This window comes from Dendrobates tinctorius, unplaced genomic scaffold, assembly GCF_039654945.1.
Source record: "Dendrobates tinctorius isolate UK_male_01 unplaced genomic scaffold, ASM3965494v1 ptg000105l, whole genome shotgun sequence".
Taxonomy (NCBI): domain Eukaryota; kingdom Metazoa; phylum Chordata; class Amphibia; order Anura; family Dendrobatidae; genus Dendrobates; species Dendrobates tinctorius.
The window spans coordinates 264,773-279,192 of NW_027361773.1; the positions used below are offsets into that span (position 1 = coordinate 264,773).

At 46.4% G+C, this 14,420-nt stretch overlaps 1 protein-coding gene across 5 annotated transcripts in view; it reads left to right on the forward strand.

Annotated features, from left to right (window-relative positions):
- UPF2 (UPF2 regulator of nonsense mediated mRNA decay) overlaps window positions 1–14,420 on the forward strand; it is a 123,549-nt gene that overhangs the window by 54,273 nt on the left and 54,856 nt on the right. For all 5 annotated transcript variants that reach the window (XM_073588982.1, XM_073588979.1, XM_073588984.1 and 2 more), the window contains exons 12-15: window positions 6,769–6,954; window positions 8,218–8,421; window positions 8,569–8,844; window positions 9,348–9,531. In XM_073588982.1, coding sequence (XP_073445083.1) covers window positions 6,769–6,954; window positions 8,218–8,421; window positions 8,569–8,844; window positions 9,348–9,531 — 850 coding nt within the window. The remainder of the gene's footprint in view (window positions 1–6,768; window positions 6,955–8,217; window positions 8,422–8,568; window positions 8,845–9,347; window positions 9,532–14,420) is intronic.

A 14,420-nucleotide genomic window follows, 5' to 3' on the forward strand; every position in this document is an offset into this window, starting at 1 on the left:
CCTGGAAGAACGCAGCACAGCATTCTCCGAGGTGCACAGGACGAGGGACTTATCTGCGCTGGACCTAAGGGGGAGCACCGGTGGGGTAAGATCACAGCTGGGTCCTTGGTACTCAGCTGTGAATTCCTATACCATATAGCGCTCTCCTACTCCTTTCCTCTGCGTAGATACCCCTGTAGGGCCTCCACTAATCATTCTAGGTACTATGTCGGGCTCAAGGAAAAGAACCAGGCAAGACTGCTTTTATGCAGTCTGCAAGGCCACTCTCCCCAGCGGCAGCACGTACCCGCACTGCCGGGATTGTACCCAAAAAACAGGATCAGAACCCCAAGAAGTCCCTACCAAAGCTTATGTGACCGCTACTGCGCCGGAATGGGCGACTCAGATGTCGCAGTCTATGGCATAGTCTATAGATAACCTGACCTCCACATTACTGCAGGGTCATGTCTCGGCTATGAACGTTACCCAGCAAAGGGACGTCCGGTCTCATGATCAGGGCGCTTCCGACAGTTCGAGGCGTAAGCGGACCCACAGGTCGCGTTCATCTGCGTCCTCACATAGCAATAGGTCTTCCCCCTCCAGGGAAAGACACAGTGGCCCTCAGGTCACTGAGGCCGTCCCCTGATAGAGAAGGACAATGCAGATCTCCACAACGATCCCAGACCAGGGAAACCTCCGCTCTAGTTCGCCCGCTAGGGAGCTCCTTAGCGATGCGCAGGACTCAGAGGGCATATGTGACTCCAATTCAGATAACGAAACAGAGAACGCTTTGCTCCCTTGTCCCCCTAGCAATACTGCGATAGTTGAGGATATCGTCTCTTCCATCCTTCGGGTGCTGGACATTTCAGATCCAACCCCGGAAGCACCAGAACACAAGATTTCCTTTGAAAGTGTTCAGAAACCATCGAAGGTCTTCCCTAATCACCCGGAATTTCAAAAAATCCTTTCTAAACTTTTTTCGCAGCCTGAGAAAAAATTCGCCAATCGCAAGTATTTGGAAGCAAAATACCCCTTTCCACAGAAAGACACCAAGGATTGGACAGATCCGCCTGAAGTGGACCCTCCAGTCTCTAGGCTGGCAGCACAAACGCTTCTCTCGCTGCCGGACAGTTCAACCCTCAAGGACACAGCAGACAGACAAGTCGAACGCATGGCTCGTTCAATCTTTGAAGCGGCAGGTGCCTCTTTGGCTCCCGCATTTGCTTCAGTTTGGGCAGCCAAGGCCTTCATGGCTTGGGCTGATCTATTGCAAAAGGGCCTTCAAGCTTCAAATCCTCAGCTGGCGGACCAGGCGGTGCAAATTGCAGTGGTGGCAGATTACATGGTCCATGCAGCGTTGGACTCTGCAAGAGGAATAGCGGGAATAGCATCAAACGCCATCACAATCCGGCGTATTCTCTGGCTAAGAGAATGGAAAGTGGATGCGGCCTCAAAAAAGTCCCTAACAAATCTCCCGTACTTCAGTGGCCGTCTTTTCGGTGAAAAGCTGGATACAATGATATCCAATGCTACCGGGGGCAAAAGTACTTCCCTCCCTCAACTAAGACCAAAACGCACGTTTAAAAGGCGTAATCAATCTCGTTTCCGATCCTTTCGGAATTCTTCAGGCTGGTCCGTCTCACGCCCAGCACAAAACCGTAATCGTTCCCCCCGCAGGGACAACACACGTGCGGCACAGAGGCCGGACAGGAACTGGCAATCAAAGGCAAGCCAGGCAAAACCTAAAGGAGGAAAACCTCAGACTTTTCCCTCATCCTGACTCATGCCCTCTGGAAGACACCCCACTTGTAGGCGGACGACTGCTACTCTTTCAGCAGGTCTGGCTGCCTTTTACAGAAGACAAGTGGGTCAAGGAAATAGTGTCTTCAGGATACAAAATCGGGTTTACTACCAGCCCACCGCACAGGTTTTTTTCCTCTGGCCCTCCAAAATCCCCGCTCAAAGCTCAGGCCTTCCGTCAAGCGGTTTCTTCCCTCCTGCGAGCAGGAGTCATAGTGCCAGTCCCAGCAGAAGAGCGCTTCCGAGGGTTCTACTCCAACCTGTTCGTGGTGCCCAAGAAGGGAGGCAGCGTCCGATCCATACTAGACCTCAAGCAACTCAACAAGTATGTTCGAGTTCGTCACTTCCGCATGGAATCCCTCCGGTCAATCGTTGCATCTATGGAAGAAGGAGAATATCTTGCCTCCATAGACATACAGGACGCATACCTGCATATACCGATTGCTCCCGCCCATCAGAGGTTTCTCAGATTCGCAATCAACCAAGACCATTACCAGTTTGTGGCCCTCCTGTTCGGTCTCGCCACGGCTCCCAGAACATTTACAAAGGTCATGGCAGCTACCATGGACGTTCTGCACTCCAGAGGCATAGTAGTCGTTCCATACCTGGACGACCTTCTCATCAAGGCCCCCACCCTCAAGGACTTCGAGGTCAACGTCTCGATCACGATCGACACTCTGACGTGCCTGGGATGGTTAGTCAATTTACAGAAGTCCTCGACTACCCCGAGTCAGTCTCTGACCTTCCTGGGGATGCTATTCGACACCTCCAAGGGTCTGGTGATCCTCCCCAGGGACAAGGCACTGGCTCTCCGTCTGGCAGTTCACACACTCCTCCGCAAGTCCCCCAGATCTCTCCGGTATGCCATGAGAGTACTTGGCAGGATGGCAGCAGCAATGGAGGCGGTACCATTTGCCCAGTTTCACCTCAGACCCCTTCAACTGGCCATCCTCAAGTCCTGGGACAGGAATCCGTTCTCCCTCGACAGGGAGTTCCGGTTATCGGCAAACACCAGGAGGTCCCTGCACTGGTGGCTCAAGCCAACCTCGCTTGCAAAGGGAAAATCCTTTCTCTCCAGTCAATGGAAGGTTTTGACCACCGACGCAAGCCTTATGGGTTGGGGCGCGGTGCACCTACATCACAGAGCGCAAGGCAGGTGGTCACCAAGGGAATCGACCGTGCCCATCAACATCCTGGAAATTCGGACCATCTTCCTGGCGTTGAAAGCCTTACATCACTTGCTGGCAGACTCTCATATCAGAGTACAGTCGGACAATGCCACGGCAGTGGCATACGTGAACTATCAAGGCGGCACCCGCAGCATCCAGTCGATGACCGAAGTAACGCGTATCCTACAATGGGCGGAGGCTGCAAGGTCGGTGCTCTCCGCGGTCCACATTCCGGGTGTGGACAACTGGGAAGCCGACTATCTCAGCCGACAAGGAATGGACTCTGGGGAATGGTCTCTCCATCCCGAAGTCTTCTGTCAGATCTGTCATCGTTGGGCGACCCCGGACGTGGATCTGATGGCATCCCATCTCAATGCCAAGGTTCCCAATTTCATGGCCAGGACGCGCGATCCGTGGTCGCTCGGAGCAGATGCCCTGGTTCAGGACTGGACCCAGTTCCAGCTTCTGTACTTTTTTTCACCCCTCCCCCTGATCTCCAGAGTCCTGAGGAAGATCAAACAAGAGGGTGTTCCCACCATTCTGATCGCTCCAGACTGGCCCAGGCGTACATGGTACGCCGACGTCGTGCAACTCACAGCAGACGCTCCCTGGCGTCTCCCCACACGTCCCGACCTCCTGTCACAAGGCCCGTTCTTCCACCAGAACTCAGGGGCTCTCAATTTGACGGCGTGGCCATTGAGACCTGGGTTTTGACCCAAGCAGGTTTTTCACCGGACGTTGTTAAAACCATGATCAGGGCTCGAAAGCCCACTTCAGCCAGGATTTACTATCGTACCTGGAAGATTTTCTTCACATGGTGTGACTCTCGTGGGCAGATTCCACTTCCCTATTCTCTTCCAAAGGTCCTCGGTTTCCTTCAGTCAGGCCTGGACGCCGGGCTATCCCTGGGCTCGCTGAAGAGCCAGGTGTCAGCGCTCTCAGTGCTCTTTCAGAGGCGTATTGCTAACAAGCCGCAAGTGAAGACTTTTCTCCAAGGGGTTTCCCGATTGGTTCCCCCCTACAAACGTCCGTTGGAGACGTGGGACCTCAACCTGGTCTTGACAGCACTACAGTCACCTCCTTTTGAACCCCTTAGGGTGGTCTCACGCCGCTTTCTATCACAGAAAGTGGTTTTCCTGGTGGCAATCACCTCGCTACGCAGGGTGTCTGAACTTTCAGCTCTTTCCTGCAGACAACCCTTCCTGGTTTTTCACCAGGACAAGGTGGTTCTCCGTACAGTACCATCCTTCCTTCCGAAGGTCGTGTCCAGCTTCCACCTCAATGAGGAAATATCACTACCGTCTCTTTGCCCGGCTCCCGTTGATAGGGTAGAGAAGGCTCTGCATACGCTTGACCTTGTCAGGGCATTGCGTATTTACGTGTCTAGGACTGTTCCCTTCCGGAAGTCTGATTCACTTTTCCTTCTTCCAGAAGGCGTTCGCAAGGGCCTACCGGCTTCCAAAGCCACCCTTGCTAGGTGGATCAAGTCCACCATTCAGGAGGCTTACCGCCTCAACTATTCTCCCCTTCCGGCCGGTATCACGGCACACTCTACGCGGGCGGTATGGGCCTCTTGGGCCATTCGGCATCAAGCCTCAGCACATCAAGTGTGTAAGGCAGCCACTTGGACTAGCCTGCACACATTTACAAAACACTACAGAGTGCATACCCAGTCCTCAGCGGATGCGAGCCTGGGTAGACGGGTCCTGCAGGCAGCAGTACCCCAAGTCTAGAGGACTGTCAGCACAATATTCGTCCACTGCTTCCCACCCAGGGACTGCTTTGGGACGTCCCACGGTTCTGTGTCCCCCAATAAGGCGACAGAGTAAAGGAGATTTTTGTGTACTCACCGTAAAATCTCTTTCTCTTAGCCTTTAATTGGGGGACACAGCTCCCACCCTGTTGCCCTTGCGGGCCGTTGTTACGGTTGGGTTCTCATATTGTTGTTTAAGCCTGTTTATAGTAGCCTTTTTTTACAGGCATGGTTATGTTTCTGGTATATTCCTCCTAATGCTTTTGCACAAAACTGGAGAAGGCTGACGCCGTCCAGGGGTGTATACTGCAGAGGAGGAGCCAAAGTTAATCTTTTTCAGATTATGCATAGTGTCGCCTCCTAGTGGACAGCAGCATAACACCCACGGTTCTCTGTCCCCCAGTTAAAGGCTAAGAGAAAGAGATTTTACGGTGAGTACACAAAAATCTCCTTTTTTGACAGTTAAAGTGATCAATGAGTGGAACAGGCTGCCACGAGAAGTGGTGAGTTCTCCTTCCATGGAAGTCTTCAATCAGAGGCTGGACAGACATCTGTCTGGGATGATTTAGTGACTCCTGCATTGAGCAGAGGGTTGGACACAATGACCCTGGAGATCCCTTCCAACTCTACCATACTATGATTCTTGGAGTTCCAAGTACTTTATTAAATTGCCTGAGGCAAGGACACAAAGACCACCAGGATCCGAGCAGTCATGTGACCACAGTTTGTTTTGGTTGACTGCATTGCTCACCTCTCAATAAGATGTTATTACTTACAGGGATCCTGTCACGTCATTTGTATCATGTAATGTGTTCCCTGTGCTTTGTTAGTAATGCAATGTGCATCACTAATATGTTTTTTCCATTAAAATTGTTGCTGTAATCCTTATCAAAAAGCACTTTATATAGGTATATCATTCCTGCTCATTTAGTCATAGGGGTGTGCTTCAATGTGTTAGGGTTGTCTCCGCCAACGCAATTCGAATTATGTCCCGTGGTTTTTGCCGACATCACTGTATAGCCCGCACTTTTGCATTGTTGTTTGTGTTGCCACGCAGTGTGTATTGGGGGAGCCGCTTGGCAAAAACCACGGGACAAATTGCATGGGCGGAGACAACCCTGACTGAACGCAGTGAAGCACACACCTATGACTAAAATGCTTCTTGATAAGTATTACACCAGCGATTTTTTTTTTTTTTTTTTTTTTTTTTTTTTTTTTTTTTTTTTTTTTTTAAATGGAAGAAATGTGTTAGCGCAACGCACTGAGGACACTTTAGATGCTACAAATGATGTGACAGATTCCCTTTAAGGCTGCTGTGCCGAAACCAATGTGTTTATTGGGATGTGTTATCATGAGGCATCATGGGATTTGTTTCAGAAATTGCCATGTGCACTTAAAAAAAAAAAAAAACAAACAAACTGCAGGCATGAAAACTTTCAGCAGCATTTGGATTAGATCTTAAGATCTCATCCACTTGTCTGCAACTGTATTCTGCTGTGAATTCTTTAACAGATGTATGTGAAGCTCATGCTTCAAATACAGTGCTACAATCCTCAAGATGGACACTATGATTATAGAGCATAATCCAATAAAAAGTAGAGGTGGTGCAACTCGATTCACAGCACCCTGTCCAACAGCCAGGTCAGTAATCTGTGACCTTCGAACATGAACCGTGTGAACTGGCTTTTATCTGACCGTCCCCGGCTTCACTTTTGGTTGGCAGAATTGGCACTACATCATTGTTGCGGCATGATGCACATGTGACATGCCAGGTTAGCGAATCAAAAGCGGATCCGCGGATGACGGGAGTAACAAGGTGATTGGCAGGGCTCCCATTCTACATCCGCAGGTTATTGAGTTGGACGCTAGCATGAGTTATGTAAATTGATTCACACCCTGTCTCATAAAAACCTAGATTTAGTTTTGCTTTTACTTTTCTTAGATTGCTGTGTGCGCATTACTGCAAAAAGTTTCACTTGTCAAGATGCGAAGCTGTTGAAATTGAAATATTTGCACGTACATGTTTCTTTCATAGACGCTATAAAAGCATTATTTTACTTTCTTTAGGAACAAATGATGCGCAAAAAGCAAGCCATGCATTTGGATGCTCGATATGTAACAATGGTGGAGAATGCCTACTATTACTGCAATCCACCTCCAGCTGAGAAGACTGTGAAAAAGAAGAGGCCCCCTCTGCAGGAGTACATTAGGAAACTGCTCTATAAGGATCTTTCCAAAGTTACAACAGAAAAGGTCTGCCAATTCATTGAGCTTTGTAGATTCAGGACAGCATTTTAAAGTAGACATGGTGAAGGGGTTTTACCGAATATGACACTGATGGTCTGTCCTATTATAAAGCCATCAATATCTGTTGACTGATCCCTGCAAGTCAGTAGAACTAAAGTGCCAAGAAAGGTACCAGCTTCCCATACTGAAATCATGGCTCCGGGGTATTTCTTCCAGATACCACTGGCTTTCAGTCTTAATGATGTCCCTACGCTGATAGTCACTGCTCAGTAAGCAGTGATCGGCGGCTGTAAACACACCCCAGCACTTTGGCAGATTGCTCTGCAGTGCATCAGTACAGTGCCGGATGTCAGTCAAAGTTTTGGGTCATGCTATGGGTGCTTTGTCATTGCATTCTTCCCCCATGCTCAGTGGTTCAGTTGAGTTTTACGTCCGAACTCCTCGCAAAACAGGATTCGGTCGTAAGTGCCGACGGGGCCGTTGACTATAATGGTGCCGACAGAGTCGATGTGTGCCCTGATGTTCTTGCATCCTTTTCGGGCATTTATGCCTACTGGAGGCGGATGTTCAGACGTAGTAGACCGCATCTGAGTGTCCACATCCTGTAAGTGTATAGGCCCGAAAAGGATGCATGGACGTCAGGGCACGCGTTGACTCTGTCAGCACCATTATAGTCAACAGCCCCGTTGGCGCATACGCCCGAATCCCATTTTGCTAGGGGTTCGGACATAAGCCCCGACTGGACCACTGAACATGGGGGAAGAATGCAATGTCAAAGCACCCTTACCATGGTTGCTCACTGTGCTCTGAGCGATGATTGTAGCCGCTCTGGCACATCTGTAAGGCTAATAGCTTGTGGCTCCCAGGAGAAATTCTGTTCATTTTCTCCCAGTAGCTCTGCTTTCAGTACAGCTGACACATTCTATTGCCATTATTCTGCAGATTAGTTTGGCATTATCCAGCATGACATGTTCCCTTTAACATTGCAGTGAATTAGAGAATTTTTGTAGTTTTTTGCCATACATGAAAATCACTGATCATAGAAACTGACACTCCTATGAAAATCACTGATAACACTCAGACCTTTTTTTGTGTACGTGAACAATTATGGATGTCTGAATGAGGCTGTAGATGGATGGGGTAAAAGAATAAAGACTTTCATGTTCAGTCTTTTTGCAATTAATCCATGCTATACCTGAATAAATTTTAATACTGCACGGTGTCTAAAATTCCTTATTCACTTTAATATTATTTATGGATTTCATTCAGGTTTTGCGGCAGATGAGAAAGCTGTCTTGGCAGGACTCAGAAGTGAAAGATTACGTCATTTGCTGCATGATCAACATTTGGAACGTGAAGTACAACAGTATCCACTGTGTCGCCAACCTGCTCGCTGGCCTGGTCCTCTACCAAGAGGATGTTGGAATTCATGTGGTTGATGGCGTATTAGAAGACATTCGTCTAGGGATGGAGGTATTAAATATACTGACATTAATTTAGCTATGACAAAGTGAATACATTTTAGAATAAAGTATAACATAATATGTAACAAAATGATGATGAGAATAAACAAGTTGACTTTTGCTAAAATGTTATCGTTTTTTTTTCCCATTTTAAAAGGTTAATCAGCCAAAGTTTAACCAACGCCGTATAAGCAGTGCTAAATTTCTTGGGGAACTGTATAACTACAGAATGGTGGAATCTGCGGTTATATTCCGTACGCTCTATTCCTTTATATCCTTTGGTGTGAACTCGGATGGCAGCTCCAGTCTCCTTGATCCCCCAGAGCACTTGTTTCGCATCAGACTAGTTTGCACCATTCTTGATACCTGTGGACAGTATTTCGACAGAGGATCTAGTAAACGCAAGCTTGATTGTTTCCTTGTGTATTTCCAGGTATGACACATTGCTGTATTTGTTTTCTTTCCTGAAGAGTTCATTGATATAAAAACATTTGTTAAAGGGATTTTCCGAGCTTACAAAACACAGATTAGCTACATATGTCTGAATTCTCTTCAGATCATGACACTATTGCTTAAATGTAGTACTTTTTTATTTTCCATTACCTTACCTAACCCTATATAGCACCTATGTTTCCCCTTACAGACTTGGCATTCACTGCACTCCCCTCTATTATGAGATGTAATTACTGGCTGTCTTTACATACAACACATTTCTTCTACTGAGAAACTGCTGCTCAGCATGAGATACATGATCCCACCAAAGAAAGGCACTGTCACGGTGCATTGGTTTTCTGGATGCACACGTTAAAAACAATAGTGAAACAAACATTCTTGTTGTGGTGTTTATTTATTTTAATTCGTTACTAAACTCTTTCCAAATTATGCGCTTTACCATGTTAGACTTATATGTAAATATATTTTTTTTTACATTTCTAGCGCTACGTCTGGTGGAAAAAAAGCCTGGATGTATGGACAAAAGATCACCCATTTCCTATAGACATTGACTATATGATAACGGATACCCTGGAGCTGCTGAGGCCAAAGATGAAATTGTGCAATTCCTTGACCGAGTCTGTTCGACAAGTCCAAGATCTGGAACAAGAGTTTCTTGTAAAGCTAGGTGAGCAGTATGTGTGCAAAGCAGAGTATCAAAGTGCCGGGGAGTGATTATAGCCGTACTCACCATTTAGCAAGCGGTGACTGTAACCACTCCCTGGACTGCTCCCAAGGATGATAGCAAATGGCTACAGGAGGATATACCTCCCGGTGGCTACTGATAATGTTAAAACCATGCTTATCTGCTTTACTATATTAGTAACTATAGGGAGGTATATCCTCCCTGTAGCCGTTCGTTAGCAGTCATGAGAGCAGGTACAGTCACCGCTTGCTATACTGTGAATGCATGTAATCACTTCCCAGCACTGCTCTGCTCTACACACACACACACACACACACACACACACACACACACACACACACACACACACACACACACATGCTGCAGAGCTGGCTCAATCATTATGCTGGGCAGTGATTACATCTTCATTCACTGTGTAGTGAGGGGTGACTGTAATCGTTCCCTGCATTGCCCTGGTGACTGGTGGTAAGCAGCTGCAGGCAGAATATAACTTCATTTTCTCCCTTTATCCCCTACAGACAGGGATGGTTTATTAATAACAATAATATCTATTTCCTTGCAAACTACTGATGTATTTGCAGACGTATAGTATTTCTGGAGGTGACAATCTGCATAAAGCCTTTGAGGGCACCTAATGTATTTTTTGTCATCCTAGAAAATCGGATCAATTATGCTAATCACACCGTGATCATAATGTGATCCGATTCTGCTGTGTCACTCCGTGGACTCAGATGTCATCTAAGTGCAGTCCACGGACTCATTGATATGCATAGCCTAGTGCAGTTTGAATATTGGATCAAACTCTGCCATCCATGTATTTTTTTTTCTCCGAAGACCGACTCTATCAGAGGAAAAAATCCGACATTTGCACAGCCTCATAGCATAACATTGGTCCGAGTACAATCCGATGTTTTGTTGGATTTCACTCGGACCAAAAATATGATTGTCTGCACCTGCCCTTGTTCCAAGTTATCTATTGAAGTACTTCGAATTCGAAAAATAAGGAGACCGTTTTTAGTACAATGATCTACTGTTGACAGACCTGTACATCTTCTCACAATTTCCTTTTCCTTGTCCATGGTAGCATTTCTTTTAAGTTCTTTGCCCTTATTGAACTTTACTGTATCTGTTCCTGATAGTCATTCTTTTTAATGTCTTAATTTTGTCACCACAAGAAACAGAAGTAAACATATTCAGGATTATTACACTACCAATTACATGGAGGTTTATGTGGCAAGAATAATTACTTGCAACTCTTCCCACCCGTTTCCCACAGTTCTTGTTATTGCTTTGTTTATTCTAGCTATACTTGTCTTCTTCACCCGGATTGTTGTATTTAGAGATCTTTCCATTATTAGGTTAAAAAATAAACCAATATCTGATGCAAATGTAAGTATCCCTTAAAGGGAAGGTGCTGTGATTTTTAATTTTTTGTATTATAATTGATTATATAATCAATAATTTTTTAATACAAAATTAAATGAACTACTTTCATAGTTTTTATTTATTAACTTTTACTTTTGCCACTGGAGGCTGCCATTTTTGTTAGTGGGGGTGTAAGTGTCTGGGCACGACACTTTCACTCTTCACTTACAGCAGCCATGGGCATAAGAGACTGCAGTCGGACTCCGACTGCATTTCTTACATTGAGGCCGCTCCTCCTGCCTCTCAGCTGTGACCTGGGCACTCAGCTGTGGGAGGAGATAGTGGCCATTTGTTGTAGCCCACAGTGCTAAGTGTGTGCGATGACAGGAGCTGTTGGGTAGAAGCTGCCGGTCCGGAGTGAATATCTGCAGCGGGGAGTGTGATTGCAGCCTGTAATTAGTATTAGGGCCCCGTCACACACAGCGAGATCGCTGATTTTGTGATGCATCAGCGATCTCTCCAGCGACATTGTGTGACGGGGATCAGCGACCGGCCCCCCCTGCCGGGTATCGCTGATCGTGCAGGATCGTCCTGGGCCATTTTTTGATCGTTGGTCTCCCGCTGGCCAGTACGCATCGCTGCGTGTGGCAGCGAGAGATCAGCGATGCTGCATGCTGATTTCCAATGTAAACATCGGGTAACTAAGAACCGTCGGCTCTTGGATACCCGCTGTTTACCCTAGATACCAGCGTGTACGGGGCCTTTACAGTACAGGGTGCGATTACAGCTCACTGCCAACCTGTTCAGAGCACAGCAGATCGTTACACTTCTCTGCCCTGAACAGATGCAGAACTTCCTGGTTAGAGGAGGGAAGGTTAGTACATGTTTTGTTTTTTTTCCTATGCATTGTATAGAAATCTATACAATGCATATAATCAGGGGTGGGGAACGTCCAACCCTTCATACTTGGCAGTCTCCGGTGTTTTGATCTTTTCGAGCTTCAGTAGTTAGTCGTCACATGACTGTATACATCCCGGGAGCAGGGTGACAGCTGCCGAGGTCGTTATGTCCTGGAGATCAGTACTGCTGCTGCCGACTACTTGTGAGTTGCTCTGTGTCCTCCTGTTAGGGCTCATACTCACTTGCGAGAGACTCGCATGACTCTCGCATGAAAACCCGGCACTGGGACCGGAGCGTGCGGCTGCATAGAAATACTTGTAGCCGCACGCTCCGGTCCCAGTGCCGGCGGCTGTGCCAGGTTTCCATGCGAGAAACTTGCACAAGAATCGTGCTAGACTCTCGCAAGGGAGTATGAGCCCTTACTGTGCTTCCATTCTGTGTGCAGCATCCTCAGTATGGCTCTCTCCGGGTCCACATCAGTAGGGCATAGTGGGACTTATAGTTCCACAGCAGGATGTGATGCGTGCTTTGTGTTTCTGCATGTGCAGAGAGTGGGCTTAGAGTTCAGAGCAGGAACCAACTCACTGACAGTCACCCCACCCCATGCCCCCTGACTGTCACCCCATGCCGACTGACTGTCACCCCAAGCTGACTGACTGTCACCCCAAGCTCACTGAGTGACCCCATGCCCCCTGACACCCAACCCGAGCTCACTGACACCCATCCCATGTATAAAAGACAGCGGACAGCGCTCTATGTACAATCCCTGCCTGCTCCGGGCACCAAACAGGGTGTCCCCCCATAGACCAGCACACTGCTCTCCTGAAATACTGTGCCGCTGTCACCCTGCTCCTTCCACCATACATCTCCCTCTGTGACTTCCCATAGACCAGCACACTGTACTCCAGAAATACTCTGTGCTGCTGTCATCCTGCTCCTTCCATCATATATCTCCCAGAATCCTTGCTGCCTGCCATTCTCAGTGACTGTATACTTGTCAGTATAACTTTGCAGTCACCAAAAAAATGGCTGCTCACTGTGTTTCTAAATGTCATCCTCTCTTCTCCCTTAGCAAACACCCAGGAGGGGAGGATAGGAGAGGAGTGACATCACACACATCAGCAGACTCATAATTACTGCAGTGCAGTAAAGTGAGCTAGTTGTACACTAGTTTATTTTTTTTTCAAATTTCAGTAGCTGCTCCCTCTAGTGTTTAAAAGTGGAAATACCAAACCTTTTAAAATTATTTTTCATATTTTACAAAATTTATAAACAAATTATTATATTTTTTAAGAAAATGTAAACATTAATTCTTAACATTTTTTTTCAATTGCTGGAAAAAAAATTTTTTTGATGGCACTTTCCCTTTAACCCCTTCACCCCCAAGGTTGGTTTGCACGTTCATGACCGGGCCAATTTTTACAATTCTGACCACTGTACCTTTATGAGGTCATAACTCTGGAACGCTTCCATGGATCCTGGTGATTCTGACATTGTTTTCTTGTTTTTATGCCCTTAAATCACAGAGATATGGCACCCAAAAAACTTGATAACTAACATTTCCCACATGTTTACTTTACATCAGCACAATTTTGGAACCAACATTTTTTTTGTTAGGAAGTTATAAGGGTTAAAAGTTGACCGGCGATTTCTCATTTTTACAACACCATTTTATTTTTACGGACCACATCACATTTGAAGCCACTTTGAGGGGTCTATATGATAGAAAATACCCAAAAGTGACACCATTCTAAAAACTGCACCCCTTAAGGTGCTCAAAACCACATTCAAGAAGTTTATTAACCCTTTAGTTGTGTCACAGGAATTTTTTTTGAATATTTAAAAAAAAAAATGAACATCTAACTTTTTTTCACAAAAAAAGTACTTCAGGTTCAATTTTTTTATTTTACCAAGGGTAACAGGAGAAATTGGACTGCAAAAGTTATTGTGCAATTTGTCCTGAGTACGCTGATACCTGATATGTGGGTGGGAACGACTGTTTCGGCGCATGGCAGAGCTCAGAATGGAAGGAGCGCCGTTTGACTTTTTCAATGCAAAATTGGCTGGAATTCAGATCGGACGCCATGTCACGTTTGTAGAGTCCCTGATATACCTAAACAGTGGAAACCCCCTACAAGTGACCCCATTTTGGAAACTAGACCCCCCAAGGAACTTATCTAGATATGTGGTGAGAACTTTGAACCCACAAGGGCTTCACAGAAGTTTATAATGTACAGCAGTACAATTAAAAAATCATATTTTTTCCACAAAAATGATCTTTTCACCCCAATTTTTATTTTCCCAAGGGTAACAGGACTCTAAAAGTTATTGTGCAATTTGTCCTGAGTACGCTGATACCCCACATGTGGGGGTAAACCACTATTTGGGCGCATGGCAGAGCTCGGAAGGGAAGCAGCGCCATTTGACGTTTTTGGCTGGAATTGAGATCGGACATCATGTCGCGATTGGAAAACCCCTGATGTACCAAAACAGTGGAAACCCCCCACAAATGACACCATTTTGGAAACTAGACCCCCTAAGGAACTTATCTAGATGTGTGGTGAGAACTTTGAAGCCCCCAGTGCTTCACAGAAGTTTATAACGCC